Source organism: Budorcas taxicolor, chromosome 13 (genome assembly GCF_023091745.1).
Source record: "Budorcas taxicolor isolate Tak-1 chromosome 13, Takin1.1, whole genome shotgun sequence".
In the NCBI taxonomy this organism is placed as follows: Eukaryota; Metazoa; Chordata; class Mammalia; order Artiodactyla; family Bovidae; genus Budorcas; species Budorcas taxicolor.
The window spans coordinates 39,201,833-39,228,413 of NC_068922.1; the positions used below are offsets into that span (position 1 = coordinate 39,201,833).

Sequence of the window (26,581 nt, forward strand, 5' to 3'; positions counted from 1 at the left end):
ATGTCTAGGAAACAAAACCAGAAGGATTCACCAGGATTCATTTTTGATTTGCAGTCCAATGCGGTACTGGCCCAAGGAGGAGCTTTTGCAAACATGAAAGGAAAGATAAATGCAGTGCGTGCAATAGTTCCCAATAAGAGTAACAGTGAAATTATCCTGGTTTTGCAGCACTTTGATAATCGTGTGGACAAAAGAGTACAAGCATTCATGGAAGGTAGTGCTGGTGAAGTACTCAAAGAATGGATAGTGACAGGCAAGAAAATGAACAAAAAGAAGAAAAGCAAGCCAAAACCTGCAGAAGAACCAGGTAACAGTATCCCAGATTCCAATAAATCGGTTTCCATTCAAGAGGAACAATCTGTGCCCTCCTCAGAGAAAGGTGGTATTAATGGTTATCATGTCAACGGTGCCATCAATGATACTGAGTCTGTGGACTCACTCAGTGAAGGTATGGAGACACTTTCCATAGAAGCCAGAGAACTGGAGGATCCTGAGTCTGCCACATCAGAGATGCTGGATAGAACAGGATCCATGCTGGAGAATGGTGTCTCTGATTTGGAGTCCAGATCTTTGACTATGCATTCTACTCAACAAAACGGGAATGCTGCCAAGTCTATCTTAAGAACTACTGTAGGACCTCAGCTTTCAAATCTAGGCATGGAAGATATTCCCCTCTCTTCCACCAACAAAAAGCTTGGTTCTAATATTGAAAAACCTGTGAAAGACCTCCAGCGCTGCACAGTGTCTCTTGCACGATATCGAGTTGTAGTTACAGAAGAGATGGGGCAGCTCTTGCCGGAGCCGCGCCGAACCAAGCGCCCGCCGCTGCCCGCCGCCCGCTGCGTGCGCCTCCGCGCCATGGCTGGCCTCAACTCCCTGGAGGCGGTGAAACGCAAGATCCAGGCCCTGCAGCAGCAAGCAGATGAGGCGGAGGACCACGCGCAGGGCCTGCAGCGCGAGGTGGACGGCGAGCGCGAGCGGCGCGAGAAAGCCGAAGGTGATGTGGCAGCTCTCAATCGACGCATCCAGCTCGTTGAGGAGGAGTTGGACAGGGCTCAGGAACGACTGGCCACAGCCCTGCAGAAGCTGGAGGAGGCAGAAAAGGCTGCAGATGAGAGTGAGAGGGGGATGAAGGTGATAGAAAACCGCGCCATGAAAGATGAGGAGAAGATGGAGATTCAGGAGATGCAGCTTAAAGAGGCCAAGCACATCGCCGAGGCGGCCGACCACAAATACGAGGAGGTAGCTGGTAAGTTGGTCATCCTGGAGGGTGAGCTAGAGAGGGCAGAGGAGCGTGCCGAGGTGTCCCAACTAAAATGTGGTGGCCTGGAAGAAGAACTCAAGAATGTCACTAACAACCTGAAGTCACTAGAGGCTGCATCTGAAAAGTATTCTGAAAAGGAGGACAAATACGAAGAAGAAATTAAACTTCTGTCCGACAAACTGAAAGAGGCTGAGACCCGTGTCGAATTTGCAGAGAGAACAGTTGCAAAACTGGAAAAGACAATTGATGACCTGGAAGAAAAACTTGCCCAGGCCAAAGAAGAGAACGTGGGCTTACATCAGACACTGGATCAGACACTAAATGAACTAAACTGTATATAAACCGAAACAGAAGAGTCTTGTTCCAACAGAAGCTCCAGAGCGCCGTGTCTTTCTCTTCTCTTGTAAGAAGTTTCTTTTGTTATTGTCTCTTCGCTTTGCTGGAAATGTCAAGCAAATTATGAATTCATGACCAAATATTTTGTATCAGAGAAGCTTTGAGCACCAGTTAATCTGTTCTTTCCTGTTTTTCAAAATGACACGTTTTTTTCAGCTCTGTTTTTATCCTTAAATTGCATATATTCCTAAGGTAGGCAGGGTATTTCCTATTGAGCATACATACTCTCTTCTAAGACTGAGGGCATATGGTTCCTGGGAGAATAGACAACCCCACACTTTCAAAAACACAGATTCTGATGTCTAGTCATGGGTCAGTTTAAAAGGTTGGAGAATGTCCACCGTTGGTCATGTGGTAGGAGGCCAGGGATCATCACATTAAAATGGGTGGGGATTTTCCATCCAGACCAAAAAAAGGGGGGTGGGGTTACTGTGGGAAGTCATAAACGACGGAGAGGTTAACTTGATCATCCCAGCTGTTTTCCGCACTCCACCGTGCAGAACAGAACAGACATCCTCTGAGCAGTCAGCATGAGAATGCTTAGAAAAGAGTCATAATAATTAGCCAAATGTGTTTTGACTAGATCCTTGATATGCTCTTCTGTATGTTTCTTTCAATCTAAAGTTCTCTGAGGAGCTGACGTCTTATTCCAATAATGACCCGTGCTTATCTGCTCTGATAGGAGGCCATCCACTCAGGAGGAGCGAATGTTGGAGCAGTCAGTCCTATTCAGAGAAGCAGTCTTTTTCAGAACCATCAGTAACTGAGCAAGACTGTTTTTCTGTGAACAAATATTAGGCAGAATGGCCCTCTCAGACAGCAAAGTAAAAACCAAAAAATTGGCGTAACTTCATCTCTATACTCGAGAGAATGGCAAATTGGAGATTGACTTATCTAGAATTTTAATTCCTTCTTCAGGACCAAGTTAATGAAAGACCAAGAAACTCCTGATTAAACTGGATATGGAGTATTTTGTACACAGGGCTGCACATAATGTGTTGTATTTTGTTATATTTCTGCTTTCTCTCTTAACATTTCAGAGCTGAAACATTCCACATTCCCCAGCAGTGTGGGTGCCAACTCAAGTTTACAATTCTGACTCAAAAAATCACCCTGCTTCTAGCTTATCTGAATCCTCTGCCCCTCACTCCTATTTATTAAGCGCCACACTACCCAGGAGATACACTAGCAAATTGTGCAATTGAATAAAACCCACACTTTCCATTTAGATTCTTGCAACTGTATCATATGTAATAGTATCACTTTTTCTACATTTTGGTCAAATAAATTTTTACATAAACTCCAAAAAAAAAAAAAAAGAGATGGATGCTTCTATTAAGAAAGTGAAACAAGCTTTTGCTGAATTGCAGACGGGGTCACACAGAGTCAGACACGACTGAAGTGACTTAGCAGCAGCAGCAGCAGAGCTGTTTAATGGATTGGGAAGTGGCGTTGCTTGCTGAAATGGACAAAGAGAAAGGTGAAATAATGGAAATTTTGCCTAACTGTCAAAAGAAAGCCGAACTTCTAAAGAAAATGACTGATGTGGCTGTTCGGATGTCAGAAGAGCAGTTGGTTGAGCTCAGAGCTGTTATCAAGCACTTTGTTAGTGAACGTAAATATGATGAGGATCTGGGACAAGTGCCCCGATTCACCTGTGACGTAGAGACCCTGAAGAAGAACACTGATTCATTTGGACAAGTATCCCATCCAAAGAATAGCTATTCAACGTGATCTCGGCGTAGCTTGGTTACATCTATGTCTGAGTAACCCGTGTGATGCCCCTGCTCCCAGCCTTACAAGTGCTAACAAGAAAACCTTGGCACCGGGGGAGACGCCTACAACCACACCGAACTCCGGTGGCCGATCCTACCAGCCTCATCGAGAGGTACTGCCAGGAGGACAAGGCTACAGGCCACAAGGCCCACAGTCCAGTGACCCCACCAACCAAGGGCGACACGACAGCGTGGGCTGTTACAGAAACAGCTCATGGTATTCATCTGCTTCCAGGTACCAGAGTGCTCCACCCCAGGCACCAGGAAATGCTAGTGAACGGGGCCAGGCTCACTCTGCAGGGACCAATGGGACTGGAGCCAGCATGGAGCCCAGCCCACCCAAGCCCTCATTCAGGAAGGGGCTCCCCCAGTGCAAACCTAGGACCTCTCAGCCTGAAGTTGTGAACTCCTGAGGAAAATTCCAGCCAGTCTCTCTCTTCTTTCCCACACAATCCAACTTGGTAACTGGACTTTAGGAAACTTCTAGTTAGATTTAATAACAAAAAGAAGTTTACGCATATCACTTTTTATGCCATTCTAAATATTTTGCCATTCTAAATATTTTGGTTTCTTCTCTCCTCATTTCCTCTTTACCATTTTTGGAAGGGAAGCTTCCCCCCCACCCCTTGACCTTTCCCAGTGATATGGATTGATTCTGATTGGTCATTTCCACCAGAAATCACGGGCAACTGTTGCCAGGTTTCCCAAGGGTAAGCAGTGTTCTTCCCGGGGCTCCAGGCCTTCTGGAGGCCTGAAGAAGCCTTCCTCAGCCAACCCAACTGTCCAGGCATTCAGGAGGAGATGGATCACAGCTGGTCTTGCTGCCTTTCTGTCTAAGCAGAAGCCACACGTGCCTGTCGGGTTCCGTGTAAACACCAGGAAAGGCAGCAAGGGGGTTGTGTACAGCCCTGAATTGGCCAGTAAAGGGGGAATTGAATAGGTGAAAATGGAAGAACCCTGGGACACACTTGAGAATCTGCCTGTGCTCCTAAACTGTGCGTGAGACTGACACTCAGATCGCGGTTTTAGACTCTCGCTTGGCACCATGGCTTAACCTGCGGTTTCTTCCATATGCCCAAGCTTTGTTTTCTATTACCTTAGGCTGCAAACCGGGAGAAGGCAATGGCACCCCACTCCAGCACTCTTGCCTGGAAAATCCCATGGACGGAGGAGCCTGGTGGGCTGCAGTCCATGGGGTCGCTGAGGGTCAGACATGACTGAGTGACTTCACTTTCACTTTTCACTTTCATGCATTAGAGAAGGAAATGGCAACCCACTCCAGTGTTCTTGCCTGGAGAATCCCAGGGAAGGGGGAGCCTGGTGGGCTGCCGTCTATGGTGTCACACAGAGTCAGACACGACTGAAGTGACTTAGCAGCAGCAGGCTGCAAACCAGTCTAGGGAACTCTATGGGAAAGTAGCATTAATTCAAGGGAAAAAAGTATTTCTTCATTTCAGTGTTTGAAGATTTTTGTTGCTATTGTTCTCCCTCTTTCCTGATTCCCATTCTGACCCTGAACCAAATTTATAGCAATATAATTAGTGTTAATCTAAGGTGTCAACCATCCAAAAATTGCTGCAGTCAATCTTTAGAGTTGAATAAATTAAAACAATTGCATAAATGTTAAAAAAAAAAAGATTTAAAATACAGGATAGACTAAAAAATGTATTGAATGTAAACACAAAGAAAGTGGGGGTCATGATATGAATTTCAGAATAAATCAGGACAAACACATGTAATGGGGCAAAGAAGGCTTATTATACTGATAACTGCCATCCATTGTAAAAGCATAGTACCCCTAAATATTTAGGGACTGGGTAACAGCATGACAATGTTAGAATACAAGAGGTAGAAAATGCAAAGAAAAATGTCAGAACTCCAGTTGAAATGGGAGATGATCATTTTATTCAGGAATGGGATAGGGGAGAAAGCAGGAGATAAATTAGAAGACTGGCAAAGAAAAGTATAAAAGTAAATGACACAAACAATTAGAATAAATGCAAAAGATGAATTCACATTTCATTGGTTGGCATCTGAGTTCAGGAATAAACAGTTTTGAACAACTACTATATGCTAAGTATGAGCTAGATTATGGGGGGCATTAATAAGCCTTTTCTGATAACTATGGAATTTTTTTCAAAATAGATCATATACTAGGTCACAAAGAACGCCTCAAATAATTTCAGGGTGGCTATGGGGACTGATCAAGGTAACGTTACCCATTTACCATTGCAGATGCATAAATAAAGAGAAGCCATCATTATCACTGTGATGCTCAGGACACTCACCTCTATTTGCCCTGCTCAACAGAGGAAAGAAACAAATTGCCAAGTTGCCAGCTCTGGGCAATGCTTCCAGACCAGGGCTGCTTGGTTTACTCTGGAAGGGAAATAACTTCATTAGAAATGTCGTTTTCTTGGCTGGCTGGTCCTCAGCTGACAGCAGTGCCCCCAGAGCACTTGTGATCTCTGCGGCTGACTGGAGTGCACGCTGCAGCCTCCAGGGACCCGGGTGGGGGGAGCCCAAACCTGCCAAGTGTGAGTATGTCCCTGAGAGGGTCCAAGGTTCGTTGTTTTTAAAAAGGTTTTTTCCCCCCACCCCCGGAGTTTTCTCTGACCACCTATCTCAAATCACAGCCTCCCTAGCACCCTCTCTTTCCCTCCCTAGGTTCATTTTTCCTCCATGGCACGTTTCATCAACCATGTCACATATCTTCCTTGTTTGTCTGGTTTATTGACTTTCTCCCCACAAGACTGAGGGTTCTAGGAGAACACAATGTTTTGTCTGTTTGGTTCCCTGCTGTAGCCCCAAAGCCTACAACAGAGCTTGGCACATACACAGTTGCTACTCAGTAAACAGTTTGGCTGAGTAACCCCCAAATCCATCTCTACAGTAGAATGTTTACCTGGGGGGAATACGGCCTAATGGGTCCCAAGTTCTGGGATACATCGAGCCTGTGTCCACAAGATGAATGAAGTTTTCAAGAGGGTGCTAGAAAGGGAGAAAAGGAAAAGAACAGGAAGAAAGGAGCAGAGGCCGTACCTGTTCCATATTTACCTCGGGTTGTCTACAAAACACAGTCATTCCTGGTGGAGGAAGGGAGGGAAGGGGGAGAGATGTGGGGCCAGGTCTGCCTCTGTCTGCTTCTCCCTTCTTCCAGTGTATCCAACCGCAGAGGAATTCCTGACACTTTCACCTGCAAAACCAGTAAGAATCCATACTTCACCTCTGCTCTGGCCACCTTTGTCTCAGTCTGAGATCATTTCAAGTCTCCTAACTTGTTTCCACCTTTGCCCCTTGCAGTGAACTTTCCGGTACAACATCAGACCCATTTTTCAGCAATGTAGCCAAACCACATTACCCTCCATGTAGACTCTCGTGATTTCTACCCAGCAGCTCAGAGCCTCTACCCCTAGTCCTCTTTGCAGGTAATTCCTTTCCTCACCTGCCTGAATCCCAACTGCTCAGGCCGGCCTCCTCGGAGCACCCCAGACACAAGAACTCCCCAGCCTGCTTACTTTGTCTCCAGTTCCCACTGCTGACGACCTCTACAGCCCAGATAATTAACTGACTGATGCTCATGGGTCACCCTCTGCCCCTGCATCCACCCCACCCCTGTCCAAGTAGGTCAGTTCCACCAAGGGCAGGGAGATCTTTGTTTGGAATCAATAACAAAGATCTTTTGATCTTTTGTCCTCTAGCTCATCCCCAAACATTACAGCAGTGCCTGGCACAAAAGCAGGTGCTCAATTATTCATGGAATGGTTGACTTGGAACAGAAGACAGGCACAGTGGGTTCGGTCTTCCTGGGAGCCTAGCTGAATACAAAGGATAAATTTGGGGATTTCTAGAAGGCAGGATTCACAAAGAACCACCACCGGTGAAGTGCAGGCCTCCTCTTGGGCTACTGGTCTGGGGCAAACGGAAACAAAATATAAGGTTTCTGTCCGTTGGCTTCCTTTTTCTGCTCTGTCCAAAACGGGTGTCTCTGAATTGTTCTTTTGTTTGTTTGTTTGTTTGTTTTTGAGACACCAGCTACTTTGGTAACCTTTAGGTATTTCTTTCTAACGGGGAAGTGAGAGAACTTCCCCTTACCAGGGACTCGCCAGACCACTGCTGGTTCGGGGCGGTGAACCCGCCCGCACCCCTTCGCCTCTCTGCCTGTGCGCGTCGCCCCAACCAGGGGTGAGAAAGGTCTCCCTGCGCGGAGCCAAACCACATCCTCGCACTTCCGCGGGCCAGGGGCTGGGCTGCTCATGCAGAAACAAACCCTGGCGGCCCCCTACCCAGTGAAGACGAGCACAACACTGCGCGGCAGGCACCCGGCGCTTTCAAAGCCGGGACAAAGCGCCGCGCCCCACTCGGGCCTCCGGGACTAGGGCTCCCAGCCCGCGCGGCGGATCGGGGTCCGCGGCGGGGCGGTGGGGCTCGTTCCGTGGAGGCGGGGTGCACGCGTTCGTGCAGCCGGGGGCATGAGCAGATCGAAAGGGGACGCTGGGCCTTGTCTTCGGGAACAACAGCCTGGCCCTCCCCGGGGGAGCGAGCAAAGCGCGGCGGCGGCGCCGAGGCGGGTCGGGAGCCGGGCCAGCGGGGTTCGCGCCGGGTTAGATCAACTTTCTGCCGCAGCCCTCCGCCCTGCCGCCGGGGCGCCGGCTGCCGGGGTGAGCGTAGAGGCTGCGCGTCCCGGGGCGCAGGGTGGGCGGTACGGGGTGAGTGGGGGGAAGGGCGGGGGTGGACCCGAGTCGCGCAGGCGCCTTCCTCGCCCCCTCGGCTCCCCCGCCCCATCGCTCCAGAGTTCGGGAGGGCGGCCGGGGGAGGGGGATGACCCGCGCTGGAGCCGAGGGAGGACGCGAGGCAGACACAAAGCCCTTCCCTCGCCTGCCTCCTCTTCCTCCGCCAACAGCACCTCCCGGGCGGGGAAAGTCAGCCCGGCGCCGGTCCGCGGGGCTCGGGTCGCCCCCCTCTCCGAGACCGGCGGGGAGGGCCTGCGCGAGGTAAGGGGCGGCGGCAGCGGAGACCCCACCCCCTGGACCTGCACCCCAAGCGCCCGGAGATCCCCCCTCCAACAGGCGCACGCGGGCAGGGGCTCTGCAGGGTTCGGGGCGCAGGGTGCTAGTCCTCGCACGCTCCTCGCCTCCGGAGGAGACCTGGGGGGCCTGGCAATCGGGCGGCTCTGGGGTCGTGGGGACGCATGGGGAAGAGGGCACCAGGGAGTAGCGGCCCCGGGACTGGGCCAGGGTGGTCTTTCCCAGCGGGAATCCTCCCGGGGCCTCTGCGCGGAGGGTCGTGGGACACCGCGGCTGCAGGCGCGGGGGCTCGGGGTGTGCGCGCGCACGGCGGACGGCCGCCGGGACGTGAATGGAGTTGGACCTGCGGGGATGCAGACGGCCTGTCAAGTGCGCCCTGCGCCGCGCAACCTGGAGCGGGGGTCGCAAGCCCGGGGCAGACCGGGTCGGTGCGCTCGGCCAGTGGTAGGGGCAGACGCTCGGGCTAGAGATTTCCTCCCCTCACCCACTCCCGCGGGGGAGAGGCCGGCCGGGGGACGAAGGGGCTGTCGCAGTGATTGATGGCGGTGCGGCAGGCGGAGGAGCCTAGGGTTCCTGAGCGGAAGGGAGGGGGTCACTCTCACACTTTGAAGCTTCCACGCCCCTCCATCCCCGGGCTCGGTCTCCACCCTTGGACTCGGCTCCCACCAGCGCAGTGTCCACCCACCCGCGCCCCTCGCCCCCGACAGCCGCGGAACTTCGGAGAGTTTGCAGAATTCAACTTTAAAGCCTCTGATGTGTTGCCAAGAAATACAGGCGAGACTGACCCCGCCGCCCCCTCGGGCCCTCACCGGCGCCTCGTTTCTCTAGTGGAGGAGGAGTGCAGGGGAGTGCGGGGGGGTTTCCTAACTCAGGACAGAAAGCCACAAAAACCCGAAAGCTGGGGGGCTGTATTTTCTTGCAGCCCTGAGGGTTTCAGGCACAGTGGGGTTTCTTAGGAACGTGCTGTCAGCTGGAAGGAAACCCCGGGGCACTCTTCCGACCAACAGGACTTTGTAAATATTGCAGCAAACACAAACAGCTGGCGGAACTCGGTCATTAACAAAAATAATATTTTAATGCACTGTTGAAAACCGTCAAATTTTATGTGAAAAATCCCCTGAACAAAATGTCAACGTTTTACATCAAGACTGGTTGTGGTTATGACCTTGCGTCACTGTGCGGTGGAAACAGTGTTTCCAACCGCCCTGTTTGTCTAGACCCCCACCTGGGGATTTCTGAGCCTTGGCAGAGTGGCATGCTGCAGTTTAGGCAGTGCGGCTTTATACTGAATATATGGTCGTGTTCTTTTGTTTTTACTATGGCTCTAAAAAACAAGATAGTTGGTTTACACTGTTGTGTTAGTTTCAAGTGTACAGCAAAGTGTACAGTTAGACACAGAGATACTTTCTTTTTCGGATTGTTTTCCCTTGTAGGTTATGCTTTTTGACTGTGGAACTGGTGCTATTTTACCCAGTTCAAGTATGTGAGAGTATTTTTATGAGTGCACATAGAGGTGGGCATTTCCTTTTTGGCCTCCAATTCCAGTTCTGTCTCTAGAACAAACATGCATTGTCCCTGCCTTGGCACCTCCACAGCATCGTGGCCTCGGATTGAGGGGGGCGGGGGTGGGGCTCCTATTCGGGACTCCAGAAAGAACACTGGTGGTTGACAGGAGTTTTGGGGTTTGGGGACTCTGCTCTCAGCCTTTGGAGGCTGGGGACAGGAGGACGCCCTGCTACTGTGACCTCCTTTGTCTGGAGACCCTCTCCCTGCTGCCAACATGTTCTCTAAGGGAAGAAGGAGATCTAAAATAGCCCTCCCCTCCCCCCCCCCATGCAGAAATAGATGCAAGCAGCTTGACTCCCTCTAGAGCTGCAGGTATGTGTTTGTTTAGAAAGAATGTCTAAGCAGCCCTCCCCTAAACCCACCCCAGGTCCCCCTCCCGGTTTGCCAAAAATCCTCCCCCTCCTCTTGGAGGAGACAGATAAAACTCATTTCTCCTCTTTCCGGGGGTATGCAGCCCTGAGAGGTCGGCCACAGTTGGGCCCAATTAGCACAGGCACTGCCCACATTCCACCACGAGGCTCTGTCCTGCTCCTCGTGTCAATCCAGGTCTGATGATGCTGCCAGATTCCTAGTGGTTTCAGCTGAACTCTGGCCGCCTTTCCCTGGTCAGGCACCTGAAGTCCTTGGGTATGTGTTGTGCATGCATGTTCGCTCAGTCCTGTTGACTCTTTACAACCCCATGGAGCGTAGCTCACCAGCCTCCTCTGTCCGTGGGATTCTCCAGGCAAGAATACTGGAGTGGGTTGCCATTTCCTACTGCAGGGGCTCTTTCCAACTGGGGGTTCTAACCTGGGGGTTCTAACCTGCATCTCCTGCGCATCCTTTGTCTCCTGCATTGGCAGGCTGATTCTTTACCACAGAGTCACCTGGGAAGCAATTACTTTTGAGCAGTATTCAGTGGCCCCTGCTCGACCTCTGTCTTTGAACTTCCTAAGGGTGAAAGCCAGCTCCAGGCTCTTACTGCCTAACACTTCGTGAAGTTTCCTTCTGTAAAAAGCATTTGGAGGAGTTGCAGAGCAATAAGTATATCCTTATCAGATAATCATATTATTCTAGGGCTTTATAAAATGCTTTTCCAGATAATATCACAGTTGTTTGTCACAACAACACTAATAATTCCATTTGGTAGGTAGAAAAACAGAGGCCTGGGCAGGTCAAAGCACCAAAGTTGGAAGTAGAGCCCCAGGCCCAGAACCCATTTAGCTGAACCACTGCTGACTTGCTGGAGGTGGCCAGACTCAGATACACACACACCATGAAGTGTATGTCCGGAACAGAATTTACACAGTGGTGTGTTCAGAGGCACTTTTCCAGAGAAATTACTACAGAGTCACAGGGCTAAAATGTTTTAGAGAAATAAGAGGGTTAAGCAGGGTTTCCACTGCAGGACTTTTCAGTGCTGTTATTATTATGTGCATCGGGACTCTTCAGGAGGACTCCGTAATACGGAATGTTTGCCAACTTCATTTGGCCCCAGAACCAGGAAGCGTCTTCTGGATCCAGCATTCTTAAGGGGTCCACTTGGGGAAATTGCTTAGTTCATGCAAAACCTCCTAACGTCTAGGCAATGTTCAAGGAACACTAGTGCGCAGAAGAGTAAAAATATATGTTCTGGACATTTAAAAGGCAGAGTAATCCCCCCTTGTAAATTTAGAGTGAATTGTTGGCTCGCCAGCTTCTATGCATCTGATTAGTCTTCCCAGGTGGTGCTAGGTGGGTAGAGAACCCACCTGCCAATGCAGGAGACCTCAGAAACATGGGTTTGATCCCTGTGGGGTCAGAAGGATCCCCTGGAGGAGGGAACTGAAACCCACTCCAGTATTCTTACCTAGAGAATTCCATGGACAGAGGAGCTTGGCTACAGTCCCTGGGGTCTCAAAGAATTAGACATGACTGCAGTAACTTAGCATTTGCACACACATGAATCTGATTAACATGAATCAGTGCTCCCCCCATCCCACCCCTGGGTGTGATCAGGTCTGAGGGACCTGGAGTTCTTCGGTCAGCAGTGCAAACAGGCCCTAGTGAGTGGGCTCCCTGGGCTGCGTAAGCAGGCAGAGCTCACCCAGCCTCCCCAGACAGCGCCTCAGAAGCCCGCAATTCAGACACACCCATTGTTGGCAGTTGTTTCTGAATCAGAGCTTGCCTGCGATCTATTAGGTACTTTTCACCCATTGGTACCCCTGGCTATTCAGGCTGAACAGAGGATTCTAGTGTGTATTTCAGGGATTCAGAGGAGAGTGGTGGGCTAGGAGGAGCCTTGGGAAAGATGATACTGTGATCAGACAGGCTGGGTGAATGTAATGTCTATCTGCATTTGGATGGAGACATTTCTAGGTCTCTAGTGCTGAGCAAATGTGTCTGCAGATTTGTTTCATAGGTTATTCCAAAGATTAGAAGATATGTGGGCTCCTTTAGAGATCTGTATTTAATAGGATGGTGTCACAGAGGTCAAGGAAAGGAATGTTTTGAGAAAAATGGACCAATCAGATGGGGTGGGTATTCCTGAGTGAGCGTGTGTGTGTGTCCTTCTGCCTGTGTGGCCAAAGGAGAGTGGGGAAGAAATACTGAGTGTGACTTCTAACCTGTTGAGTTTAAAAGTCTTGTATGTTACCTCGATAGAAATTGTCATTGAAGAGCCAGAGTTGGGGAGTTACTGGGATGCTGAGGGGACCAGAGTGGGGCAGTCAGTGAACTAACCCAGGGACAGGCCACAGGACAAGTAGAATGGGTCAAGGCAGAACCTAGAGGCCCATGTCCAGGGGCCTGGAAGGGAAGAGAAAGCGCCTGCATTGATGGTGAGTCGGACCATTCAGAACTTGTTGTGACTGGCCAGGACCCAGACTACCCCCAGTTTGTGAATTTTTTTCTAACAAACAACTTTATATTAGTTTCATGTATGTAGCGTAATGATTCAGTATTTATATTGTGAAGTGATCACTATAAGTCTAGGTAACATCTGTCACTATACAGTTACAGAATTTTTGTGTGTGTGATGAGAACTTTTAAGATCTATTTTAGCAACTTCCTTGATAGCTCAATTGGTAAAGAATCCACCTGCAATGCAGGAGACCCCAGTTTGATTCCTGGGTCGGGAAGATCCGCTGGAGAAGGGAATGGCAACCCACTCCAGTATTCTTGGGCTTCCCTTGTGGCTCAGCTGGTAAAGAATCCACCTGCAATGCGGGAGACCTGGGTTCGATCTCTGGGTTGGGAAGATCCCCTGGAGAAGGGAAAGGCTACCCTCTTCAGTATTCTGGCCTGGAGAATTCCATGGGGTTGCAAAGAGTTGGACACGACTGAGTGACTTTCACTTAGCAACTTCCAAATATGCAATACAGTATTATTAACTGTAGTCAGCATGCTGTTCACTGCATTCTCTGACTTACCTATTTTATACCTGGAGGTTTGCACCTTTTGACCACCCTCACCCATTTCATCCCCTGTCCCTAGCCCCTGCACCTGCGACTTGCAACCAGCAGTCTGTCTTCTTCATCTATGAGCTTGGCTGTGTGTGTGTGTTTTAAAAATTCCACATATAAGTGAGATTATAAGGTGTTTGTCTTTCTTTATCTGACTTATTTCACTTAGTAGGATGCCCTCAAGGTTCATTCACGGTTTTGCAAATGGCAGGATTTCACTCTTTATGATGGGTAGATAATGCTCTATTGTATATATGTACCACACTCTTGAGAGTCCCTTGGACAGCAAGGAGATCCAACCAGTCCATCCTAAAGGAGATCAGTCCTGGGTGTTCATTGGTAGGACTGATGTTGAAGCTGAAACTCCAGTATTTTGGCCATCTGATGCGATTCGTTGACTCAATGGAAAAGACCCTGATGCTGGGAAAGATTGAGGGCAGGAGGAGAAGGGGACGACAGAGGATGAGATGGTTGGATGGCATCATCGACTCAATGGACATGGGTTTGGGTGGACTCTGGGAGTTGGTGATGGACAGGGAGGCCTGGCGTGCTGCGGTTTATGGGGTTGCAAAGAGTCGGACACGACTGAGTGACTGAACTGAACTGAACCACATCTTTATCCGTTCATCCATCAATGGACAGTTAGGTTTTTTTTCTATGTCTTGGCTATTGTAAATAGTGCTGCAGTGAACATGAGGTGCAGATATCTTTCCGAGTTCCTGTTTTCATTTTCTTTGGATAAATATCCAGAGTTGGAATTGACCATGTGGCAGTTCTTGTGTAAGATTTTTGAGGTATCTCCATATTGGTTTCTGTGGGGGTTGCACCAATTTATATTCCCACCAATAGTGCAGAAGGGGTTCTCCTTTCTCCACATCTGCAACAGCATTTGTCGCCTCTCTTGCTTTTGGTGATGGCCGTCCTGACAGGTGTGAGGTGATACCTCCCTGTGTTCTGACTTTCGTTTCCCTCATGATTAGTGATGTTGTGCATCTTTGCATCCGGCTGTGGGTCATCTGTATTTCTTCTTTGGAGAAAGGTCTGCTTAAGTCTTCTGCCCATTTTTGGATTGGGTTTGTTTTTTGTTGTTGTTGTTGAGTTGTATGAGCTGTTTGTATATTTTGGAGATTAAGGCCTTGTCAGTCACATCATTTACAGATATTTCTGAAATGAGATTTTAAACATTATGACTTAAGATCTCAAGAGATCTATCATCAGGTCTAATTTTAACTGTTGATATGAGGTGGAAATCAATCTCTTTCTTAGTTTTTTCCTACAGTATTTTTAAAATTTATTTACTTTTAATTGAAGGATAATTGCTTTACAGTATTCACTAATTGTGTTGGTTTCTACCAAACATCAACATGAATCAGCCATAGGTTTACCCATGTCCGCTCTCACTTGGACCTCCCCCCAACTTCCCTCCCCATCACTCCTCTAGGTTGTTACCCAGCCCTGGGTTGAGTTTCCTGAGTCATACAGCAAAGTCCCATCTAGTTTACGTATGGTAATGTATGCTTCCATATTACTCTCTCGGTACATCCCACCCTCTCCTTCCTCCTCCCCAAATCGTGTCCGTAAGTCTGTTCTCTATGTCTGTGTCTCCATTACTGCTCTGCAAATAGGTTCATGAGTACCATCCTTCTAGATTCCATATATATGCGTTAATAGGCAATATTTGTTTCTCCCTCTCTCACTTACTTTCCTACAGTATTTTTTTCATTTAGTGTAAGTACCAAGAAACCATTAAAATAACAATCACAAGAGAAAAAAAATGATCAACGTTAAGGGTAAAAGAAAATGAATAGTATGAAAAAGTAGCATTTTTTCACCATTGTTTTTCCATAGTTCATTTAAACATCTGGGTCTTGGTTGGTATTTACTGTACTGAAGAATTCCCTGTACACCCCATGGAAAATAATTGAGGAAATAAATGGAATGCTTCAGAGGAAGCTGTACTCAGTTCTTCTAGAGAGAAAAAGAGCCTCACTTGAGAACCAAGACTGTGTTCTCAGAGATCTTGATGCTTTGTAAATGAAACATCATTCTAGAAATAGAGACAAAAATCAATAAACATGGCAGCTTAGTTGTTGAAGGTTGACTGAACTAAAGGTTCTTATCTAGCTGTATACTTGTGTGTTATTCAATTTAACAAAACTACCTTTGAGGACACTTTTTTGTAGTGAGTGCTGGGAAAATGGACCAAGATATGAACAATATAAGCATATTTACACACTGTATGAAAACCCAGCACAGAAGCAGGGGTAAAATACTGTAACAGTTAAAGAATTTTCAGAAGACTTTAACATTCAGCAGACGAGTTTCCCAGCGGCCGTTGGTGAGGGGACTCAATCCACCTCGTCCTCTGTTGCAATGATGAGATGTGAAACCTTGTTTTTCCTGCAGAGTTGCTCTGGCTCAGCCCCTGCCCTGCTCTACAATCCACTGGCCCTGCCACCAGGTCCCCACGCCTCGTTCATGTCACATCCTCACCTGCCTCCTTCCCAGCTTGGATTTTGGGGTCTAGGGTGATAGCCCTTCTTTGGCATAAACCTAAATTCTGTTGTCGTCTCTCTGAGGGGACTCCCCGGTCTGAACGCATCTCCTGGCCTATGTCTGTCCCAGGAAGGTGGACAGGCTGGAAAACCGCAAGCATGTCAAGGGTTCACAGCTGTCGATCTCAAGGGGTCCTACTCCGTTTGTCAGTCCCTCGTCTCAGTACCTGTCTGCATCTGAGATGCACTGGGGAAGTTATGGGCTTGTCTGGTTTTTGCCAGAGTAGCACTGGCATATCTATAGCAGGTACTTAAAAAAAAATTATTGGAGTATAGTTGCTTTACAGTGTTGTTAGTTTCTGCTGTACAGCAAAGTGAATCAACTGTATGTGTATATATCCCCTCTTTTTTGAGTTTCCTTCCCATTTAGATCAACACAGAGCACTGAGTAGCACTCCCTGTACTGTTCCGTAGCTTCTCATTCATTATCTGTTTTATACATAGTAGTGTATCTAGGTCAGTCCCAACCTCTCCGTTCATTCCACCCACCCCCACGCCTTTCCTCCTTGGTGTGTTTTCTGTGTCTGTGTCTCCATTTCTGTTTCACAAATAAGACCATCTGTACCATTTTTTGCAAAAGTAGGAAGTCAAGAAAAACCTGGAGTAACAGGCAAATTTGGCCTTGGAGTACAGAATGAAGCAGGGCAAAGGCTAATAGAGTTTTGCCAAGAGAACACACTGGTCATAGCAAACACCCTCTTCCAACAACACAAGAGAAGACTCTACACATGGACATCACCAGATGGTCAATACCGAAATCAGACTGATTATATTCTTTGCAGCCAAAGATGGAAAAGCTCTATACAGTCAGCAAAAACAAGACTGGGAGTTGACTGTGGCTCAGATCATGAACTCCTTATTGCCAAATTCAGATTTAATTGAAGAAAGTGGGGAAAACCACTAGACCATTCAGATATGACCTAAATAAAATCCCTTATGATTATACACTGCTACTGCTGCTGCGCCTGCTGCTAAGTTGCTTCAGTCGTGTCCGACTCTGTGCAACCCCAGAGACGGCAGCCCACCAGGCTCCCCCGTCCCTGGGATTCTCCAGGCAAGAACACTGGAGTGGGTTGCCATTTCCTTCTCCAGTGCATAAAAGTGAAAAGTGAAAATGAAGTTGCTCAGTCGTGTCCGACTCCTAGCGACCCCATGGACTGCAGCCTACCAGGCTCCTCCGTCCATGAGATTTTCCAGGCAAGAGTCCTGGAGTGGGGTGCCATTGCCTTCTCCGATTATACACTGGAAGTGAGAAATAGATTTAACGGACTAGATCTGATAGACAGAGTGCCTGATGAACTATGAACAGAGGTTCGTGACATTGTACAGGAGACAGGGATCAAGACCATCCCCAAGAAAAAGAAATGCCAAAGAGCAAAGTGGCTGTCTGAGGAGGCCTTGCAAAGAGCTGTGAAAAGAAGAGAAGTGAAAAGCAAAGGAGAAAAGGAAAGATATTCCCATTTGAATGCAGAGTTCCAAAGAATACCAAGGAGAGATAAGAAAGCCTTTCTCTGCAATCAATGCAAACAAATAAAGGAAAACAATAGAATGGGAAAGACTAGAGACCTCTTCAAGAAAATTAGAGATAGCAAGGGAACATTTCATGCAAAGATGGCCTCAATAAAGGACAGAAATGGTATGGACCTAACAGAAGAAGAAGATTTTAAGAAGAGGTGGCAAGAATACACAAAAGAACTGTACAAGAAAGGTCTTCAGGACCCAGATAATCACGATGGTGTGATCACTCACCTAGAGCCAGACATCCTGGAATGTGAAGTCAAGTGGACCTTAGGAAGCATCACTATGAACAAAGCTAGTGGAGGTGATGGAATTCCAGTTGAGCTATTTCAAATCCTAAAAGATGATGCTGTGAAAGTGCTACACTCAATATGCCAGCAAATTTGAAAAACAGCAGTAGCCACAGGACTGGAAGAGGTCAGTTTTCATTCCAATCCCAAAGAAAGGCAATGCCAAAGAATGCTCAAACTACTGCACAATTGCACTCATCTCACATGCTAGTAAAGTGATGCTTAAAATTCTCCAAGACAGGCTTCAACAATATGTGAACCGTGAACTCCCTGATGTTCAAGCTGGTTTTAGAAAAGGCAGAGGAACCAGAGATCAAATTGCCAACATCCGCTAGATCATGGAAAAAGCAAGAGAGTTCCAGAAAAACATCTATTTCTGCTTTATTGACTATCCCAAAGCCTTTGACTGTGTGGATCACAACAAACTGTGGAAAATTCCGAGAGGGATGGGAATACCAGACCACCTGACCTGCCTCCTGAGAAACCTGTATGTAGGTCAGGAAGCAACAGTTAAAAATGGACATGGAACATCAGACTGGTTCCAAATAGGAAAAGGAGTACGTCAAGGCTGTATATTGTCACCCTGCTTATTTAACTTCTATGCAGAGTACATCATGAGAAACACTGGGCTGGAAGAAGCACAGGCTGGAATCAAGATTGCCGGGAGAAATATCAATAACCTCAGATATGCAGATGACACCACCCTTATGGCAGAAAGTGAAGAAGAACTAAAGAGCCTCTTGACAAAAGTGAAAGAGGAGAGTGAAAAGTTGGCTTAAAGCTCAACATTCAGAAAACTAAATCATAGCATCTGGTCCCATCACTTCATGGCAAATAGATGGGGAAATAGTGGAGACAGTAGCTGACTTTATTTTTGGGGGCTCCAAAATCACTGTAGATGGTGATTGCAGCCATGAAATTAAAAGATGCTTACTCCTTGGAAGGAAAGTTATGACCAGCTTAGACAGCATATTAAAAAGCAGAGACATTACTTTGTCAACAAAAGTCCATCTAGTCAAGGCTATGGTTTTTCCAGTAGTCATGTATGGATGTGAGAGTTGGACTATAAAGAAAGCTGAGCACAGAAGAATTGGTGCTTTTGACCTGTGGTTTTGGAGAAGACTCTTGAGAATCCCTTGGACTGCGAGGCGATCCAACCAATCCATCCTAAAGGAGATCAGTCCTGGGTGTTCATTGGAAGGACTGATGTTGAAGCTGAAACTCCAATACTTTGGTCACCTGATGTGAAGAGCTGACTCATTTGAAAAGACCCTGATGCTGGGAAAGATTGAGGGCAGGAGGAGAAGGGGATGACAGAGGATGAGATGGTTGGATGGCATCACTGACTCAATGGACATGAGTTTGGGTAAACTCTGGGAGTTCGTGATGAACAGGGAGGCCTGGTGTGCTGCGGTTCATGGGGTTGCAAAGAGTCAGACATGACTGAGCAACTGAACTGAACTGAACTGTACCATTTTTTCTAGATTCCAGACATATTTGCTAATATATGCTATTTATTTTTCTCTTTCTGACTTAACTCTGTATGATAGACTCTATGTCCAACCACATCTCTACAGATGACCCAACTTCATTCCTTTTTAGGGCTAATATTCCATCGTGTATATATACCCCATCTTTATCCATTCATCTGTTGGTGGGCATTTAGATTGTTTCCATGTCCTGGCTATTATAAATAGTGCTGCAAAGAACATTGGGGTACATGTGTCTTTTTGAATGACATTTTTTCTCTGAGTATATGCCCAGGAGTGGGACATATAATAGTTCTTATTTTCAGTTTTTTGAGAAATCTCCACACTGTGCTCCATAGGGCTTGCACCAGTTCACGTTCTCACCAGCAGTATAGGAGGGCTCCCTTTTCTCCACATCGTGTCTAGCAGGGAGTTAATGCAACTTTGTTGATTTAAACAGTTAAGGCACGAAGATTCTTGAAGGCTTGGGCACGGTGACTAAAGAGGCCAAATATCCCTTTGAGCTAAAAATAAAATCTTGCCTGTTGTGAGGCAGCTTGCCAGTTTCTGTAGGAGCCACCTCTCTCTCAGCAGCACCAGCCCAGGGTGCTGGGGCTCAGGCCATGAAGTCTCTTCATTCTTCTCCTCAAACCTGGAACAAGTTTCTGCAAGAGAGACTTTTTTTCTTAAGTGCACGTAACACTCAAATTAAGATAGAGATTAAAGTCATTGGATCATCGAAAAAGCAAGAGAGTTCCAGAAAACATCTACTTCTGCTTTATTGATTACGCCAAAGCCTTTGACTGTGAATCACAACAAACTGTGGAAAATTCCTCAAGAGATGGGAATACCAGACCACCTGACCTGCCTCCTGAGAAATCTGTATGCAGGTCAAGAAGCAACAGTTAGAACTGGACATGGAACAACAGAGTGGTTCCAAATAGGAAAAAGAGTGCATCAAGGCTATATATTGTCACCCTGTTTATTTAACTGATATGCAGAGTACATCATGCCAGATGCTGGGCTGGAAGAAGCACAAGCTGGAATCAAGATTGCCAGGAGAAATATCAATAACCTTAGATATGCAGATGATACCACTCTTATGGCAGAAAGTGAAGAAGAACTAAAAAGCCTCTTGATGAAAGTGAAAGAGGAGAGTGAAAAAGTTGGCTTAAAACTCAATATTCAGAAAACAAAGATCACGGCATCCAGTCCCATTACTTCATGGCAAATAGATGGGGAAACAATAGAAACAGTAAGAGACTTGACCTTCTTGGGCTCCAAAAATCACTGCAGATGATGACTGCAGCCATGAAATTAAAAGACACTTGCTCCTTGGAAGAAAAGCTATGACCAACCTAGATAGCATATTAAAAAGCAGAGACATTACTTGGCCAACAAATGTCTGTCTAGTCAAAGCTATGGCTTTTCCAGTAGTCACATATGGATGTGAGAGTTGGACTATAAAGAAAGCTGAGTGCTGAAGAACTGATGCTTTTGAACTGTGGTGTTGGAGAAGACTCTTGAGAGTCCCTTGACCTGCAAGGCGATCCAACCAGTCCATCCTAAAGGAAATCAACCCTGAATATTCACTGGAAGGATGGATGCTGAAGCTGAAACTCCAATACTTTGGCCACCTGATGCAAAGAACTGACTCATTTGAAAAGACGCTGATGCTGGGAAAGATTGAAGGCAGGAGGAGAAGGGGATGACAGAGGATGAGATGGTTGGATGGTGTCACCAACTCAATGGACATGAGTTTGAGTAAGCTCCAGGAGTTGGTGATGGACAGGAAAGCCTGGTGTGCTGCAGTCCATGGGGCTGCAAGGAGTCAGACATGACTGGGTGACTGAACTTAACTGAAGGACATTGGGATATTTGAATGCAGCCTCCAGAAAGAGTCACTTCACGTCTAAAGAAGACGCTCTCCTGCACACACTGGGGACTATAAACTTTCAACCCACATATGTGACTGGAGGGGCCAGGCAGGATCAGTACATAATTTGCGAGGCTCCAGGCAAAATGAAAAATCCCATGGACAGAGGAGCCTAGTAGGCTGCAGTTCATGGGGTCGCAAAGAGTCAGACATGCCTGAGCGACTTCACTTAGGCAAAATGAAAATGGGGGCCCCTTGTCAAAAATTATTAATAATTTCAAGAAGGTGTCAGCAGAACATTAAACCAAGAGTGGGGCCTTCCTGAATGCAGGGTCGTGTGACCACAGAGCACGCCATGGGTACAGGAAATATAAGTTCCTCTGACAAGGGCTTCAAGACCCCAACTGATGGTCACACCAGCCAGGGTCACTGAAGGTCTTACTTCATCTCAATACATGGGATGGTTACTTCATGTATTGTCCCTGTGGGACAGAGCAAGTGGTTTTATTTTCCCTCTTTTTTCAGATCGTAGGCCCAAGGCACAGAAAGGTTAAGTAACTTATGTGTGGTCACACAGCACAAAAGTGGGGAAGCCAAAATACAAACCAGGTCTGTCAAATGCCAGGACCTATGCTCTTAGCAGCATCCTGTCACGTCTCCAGAGCATCTTTTAGTGAAAATACTGAGGTATGTTAGATTTCTGGGGGCTGCTGTGACTCCCTCTGAAGGTGCCAAGGACGGTACAGTCTGGATTCCTCTCCTGCCTTCTGGTGCCCTCGGGCAGTTCTCAGCCTGCAGACACAAGGCTCCAGTCTCCGCTCCCATCCTCCCATAGAGTCCTTTCTCTGCGTCTGCACATGGTCCTCTCTCTGCATGTGTGGGTTCAAATTTCTTTTTTATAAGGACCCCAGTCATATTAGATTATGGACCATCCAAAGACCTCATCTTAACCTGATGAAATCTGCATGGACCCTACTTCCAAATAAAGGGCCTGTTCAGTGTGGTGTTGGGATCAGGTCTCTCACTGATCTTTCTGGAGGGGTATCATTCAACCCATGCTGCCGCTGCTACTAAGTCGCTTCAGTCGTGTCCGACTCTGTGCGACCCCATAGACAGCAGCCCACCAAGCTCCCCCCATCCCTTGGATTCTCCAGGCAAGAATACTGGAGTGGGTTGCCATTTCCTTCTCCAGTGCATGAAAGTGAAAGTGAAGTTACTCAGTCGTGTCTGACTCTTAGCGACCCCATGGACTGCAGCCCACCCGGCTCCTCCGTCCATGGGATTTTCCAGGCAAGAGTACTGGAGTGGGGTGCCATTGCCTTCTCCGCATTCAACCCATAGCAGGATGTAAAGTTGGAAACTGATCAAATGAGCAGGAAGTGTGACCAGCTCACATGGTCAGAAGTAGAGTTGGGTATTCTCAGTGGTGAGTGGTTACTCTGTGGTCAAAGTGCCCAATAGGAATCGCCTCTCTCCTGCCCTCCTGCCTCGTTCTTGGGGCAGGGAGTTCTCAGCACCCTCCCAGCAGTGGATGGAAGCTGAGAATGGGAAGAGAAGTGTTAGAGAAATGACAGGCAGACTGCCGGTTTGGAGATGTGCTGGCCATTAAACCACCGCAGTGGTTTCAGGGATCGCCACGGCGCTGGGTCCCTGGAGAGGCTGACCCTTAATGAACCATCTGCTCCTCATTCTGCTGACTCAGGATAGGTAGAGACCAGATGACCTGAATGGGGAAAAGAGTAGTAAAGCTTGCAGATCCCTAAATAGTGCAGTGATACTGATCACAGCCTATTAAAAATATAAAAATTTAGCTTTGTACAAAACTCACAGACCTGCCCTTGCTTTCCCCCTGACCAACACTGTGACCTTGATGGTTCCTTTGTTGGAACCCTGGGGTTCTGTCCCATGGAACCACTGCTGTCTTGCCGAGGCAGGAGTTGGGGATCTCTGCAGATCTCTATTCTTTCTTCCCCCCAGAAGACTGGTGCGGGCAGAGCTCAGGTTTCTGAACTCATCTTGCGTCTGAACCGGCTCCAGCATCCCTTGCCCCCCACAGGTGGGTACTGAAGTGGGAGAGAGCCTTGGGATTGTTCAAGAAGATGGGTGACAACACTCGCCGTCAGTGGAACCAACCCTGACTTGTGTTTCCAGAGGAAGTCAGACAGGAATGTGCTCTGGGCACATTGTATTTTTCTTGGAGCAACATGTGATAAAAGTGATATTTTTCAAGTAGAGGATGGGGGAAAAGATCAAGAAGCCCAATATTGCAGGAGATGGAGAGGAATATTTAGACGGAAAAAGCCATCACCCACCCCCACCCCCAGGTCTGCTCCCACCGTGGCGTGCGAAGGAATTGGAAGTGCCCGGAGAAAAGCATTCCTATCCTAGAAAAGAGGTTAGAAGGGAGTGAAACCCTTGCATTCTTTCCAAGTGCTATTGAGTACCATGTGTCAGGCCCTGAAATGAACTGGTGTGGTACCCATTTTGTGTTTCTCTGAGTCTTCCTGGCCATCGCCCCAGTCCAGGTCATCTTCATATCTTGTGAGGAGGAGGACGTTATTGTTGCCCTCTATCTGCTGGTTCTGCATTTGTGGATTTAGCCAATTGTGGACTGAAAACATTAAAAAAAAAAATTCCAGAAACTCCCCCAAAACAAAAACTTGAATTTGCTGTGTACCAGCAACTATTTGGGCTTCCCAGGTGGCGCCAATGTAAAGAACCTGCCTGCCAATGCGAATGCAGAATAAGAGGTTTGGGTTCAATCCCTGGGTGGGAAAGATCCCCTGGAGAAGGAAATGGCAGCCCACTCCAGTATTCTTGCCTGGAAAATCCCATGGACAGAGGAGCCTGGCAGGCTGCAGTCCATGGGATCGTAAAGAGTTGGACACGACTGGAGCGACTTAGCACACAGCAATTGTTTGGTAGCATTTACCTTGTATTAACAACTATTTCCCTTATATTAGCTATCATGAGTAATCTGGAGATGACTGAAAGTGTATCGGAGGGGGGACTTCCTTGGCGGTCCAGTGGTTGGGAATCTGCTTTCCAATGCAGGGGGTACAGGGTTGATGCCTGGTCAGGGAACTAAGATCCCAGAAGCCCCCATGCACCATATCAAAATGCAGTCAAAAATAGAGTATATGAGAGGATGTGCATAGGTTGAAAACGTTTCAGCTCAAGGGATGATGCTGGTTCATTTCTCTTAGCTGCTTATCTTCCCAGCAGACAGAGCCCCTTGGGTGGTTGGGACTCAGGACTTTCACGTGTGGTGCCCTCTAACACAGGGTTCAGGGTTTCCGAGTCTGATGGAGAAAGGCTGAGGACTTCTCCATTGAGACTGAAGAAACCACTTGATTTTGGCAGGATCCTGTCGATGGAATCCTGAGGGCTGACCATCCTGGGAGTCCTGGTGAGAAGTGGCCTTTGCTGAGTCTCCACAGTCCATGTGCTGTCTTATCAGGCCTGCTCCTGCTGGTCCCAAAGCTGGGCAGTCTTCTTATACCTGTTTGACATGGGGAAGACGGAGGCTTGGACCGCACCAGTGACCTGACCTGCTCAAGGTCAACCTAATCAGGGCTGGACAGCATGGCCCCAGGTGCATCCATGGACAGAGCCTGATTCTCAAGAGTCAGCAGGCTGAGGAACTTTCTGTCTCATGATGGAGGGTGTGGGTGGGTGTGGGACTCAGTGCCTCCAAGAGCCTGTAACCCCTGACCCCCCTACCATTGTCTGATCCTCCCCCTCCCCATGGCTGTAGAAAAATACCCAGGAAATCTGGTTGCACAATTTCCCTCTGAAATAGAAATGCACAAATATTTTTGTGATGTTTATAGTTCATTAAACAGTTTTCTAGGTGTCCTCAAGCCTCCATCCTTTCTGTGCCCTAAAGTCTACCACTCATTTTTTTGCAGCGAGTTGATGAAATAGGAAAGGGAGTGAAGGGAGGCAGTCGTGGGACGAGGGCCAAGGTGCACTGCCCCATCCCCGCCCCACCCTGCCTTTAACTGTCTTTTTTTATTTGTAAGGCTGGGTTGCTGGTGGACTGCCAAATTCTCATCTTTAATTAACAAAAAGAATTCCAGCTAACAAACTGGTTATAGCTTTTTCCTTCTCTTTTAGTAAAATTCTTCTCCAACAGAATTTTGGCTTCCCTTATAGCTCAGTTGGTAAAGAATCCGCCTTCAATTCAGGAGACCCCAGTTCAATTCCTGGGTTAGGAAGATCCGCTGGAGAAGGCCTAGGCTACCCACTCCAGTATCCCTGGTGGCTCAGCTGGTAAAGAATACACCTGCAATGTAGGAAACCTGGGTTCAACCCCTAGGCTGGGAAGATCCCCTGGAGAAGGGAAAGGCTACCCACTCCAGTATATATAACAGAATTTACCATCCTAACCATTTTAAGGGCACGGTTCAGCGACATTCAGATTTTTGTACAGCCATCACCACCATCCATCCACAGAACTCTTCTCATCTTTCTCAAATACCCAATAAACAATAACTTCAGCATCTGGCATTCACCATTCCACTCTGTCTCTGATTTTAACAACTCTAGGTGCTTCATATCGGAGAAGGCAACGGCACCCCGCTCCAGTACTCTTGCCTGGAAAATCCCATGGACGGAGGAGCCTGGAAGGCTGCAGTCCATGGGGTCGCTGAGGGTCGGACATGACTGAGCAACTTCACTTTCACTTTTCACTTTCTTGCATTGGAGAAGGAAATGGCAACCCACTCCAGTGTTCTTGCCTGGAGAATCCCAGGGACGGGGGAGCCTGGTGGGCTACTGTCTATGGGGTCGCACAGAGTCGGACACGACTGAAGCGACTCAGCAGCAGCAGCAGGTACTTCATATAAGTAGAACACTGCAGTATTTGTCTTGTTTGTCAGCCCACTTCATATAGCATAAATACCACTGCATATTTACCTTATGAAGTACTGGCTTACTTCACTTAGCATGATGTCCTCCAAGTTCGACCATATTGTAGCATGTGTCAGAATTTCCCACTTTTTAAAAGCTAATTGTAGTCCATTGTATGTAATACCATATTTTATTTATCCATTCATCTATCGGTGGACACTTGGGTTGCTTCCACTTTTTGACTGTTGTAAATAATGCATCTATGAACATGCATGTTCAAATATCTCTTTGAAAGAGATATTTGTCTTCAGTTTTTAGGGGTGTATACCCAGAAGTGGAATTGCTAGATAACATGGTAATTCTATTACCATAGATATTCTATTACCGTAGATAATATGGTAATTCTATGATAATTCTTTAATTTCTTGAGGAACTGCCATGCTGTTTTCCATAGCAGCTGCACCATTTTGCATTCCCACCAAGAGTTCACAAGGGTTCCAGTTTTTCCGCATCTTTGCTAACACTTGTTATTTTGTGTTTTTTTGGGGTTTTTTGGGGGAGGGGGATAA

General features: G+C 47.5%; 3 protein-coding genes across 3 annotated transcripts in view; all 3 read left to right on the plus strand.

Moving 5' to 3' along the window:
* Window positions 1-3,848, plus strand: LOC128058182 (spermatogenesis-associated serine-rich protein 2-like). Its single transcript, XM_052650551.1, is given in 4 exon segments — window positions 1-770; window positions 2,973-3,035; window positions 3,088-3,420; window positions 3,422-3,848. Coding segments are annotated over 4 exon segments (1,593 nt in total).
* On the plus strand, window positions 859-1,605 carry LOC128058184 (tropomyosin alpha-4 chain-like). Its single transcript, XM_052650553.1, has one exon. The coding sequence runs from the start codon at window positions 859-861 to the stop codon at window positions 1,603-1,605; it is 747 nt and encodes a 248-aa protein (XP_052506513.1).
* Window positions 3,849-8,357: 4,509 nt separating the features above from the next.
* RIN2 (Ras and Rab interactor 2) overlaps window positions 8,358-26,581 on the plus strand; it is a 204,943-nt gene continuing 186,719 nt past the window's right edge. The window contains exon 1 of the mRNA XM_052650794.1: window positions 8,358-8,429. The gene's annotated coding sequence lies outside the window, so the exon portion shown is untranslated. The remainder of the gene's footprint in view (window positions 8,430-26,581) is intronic.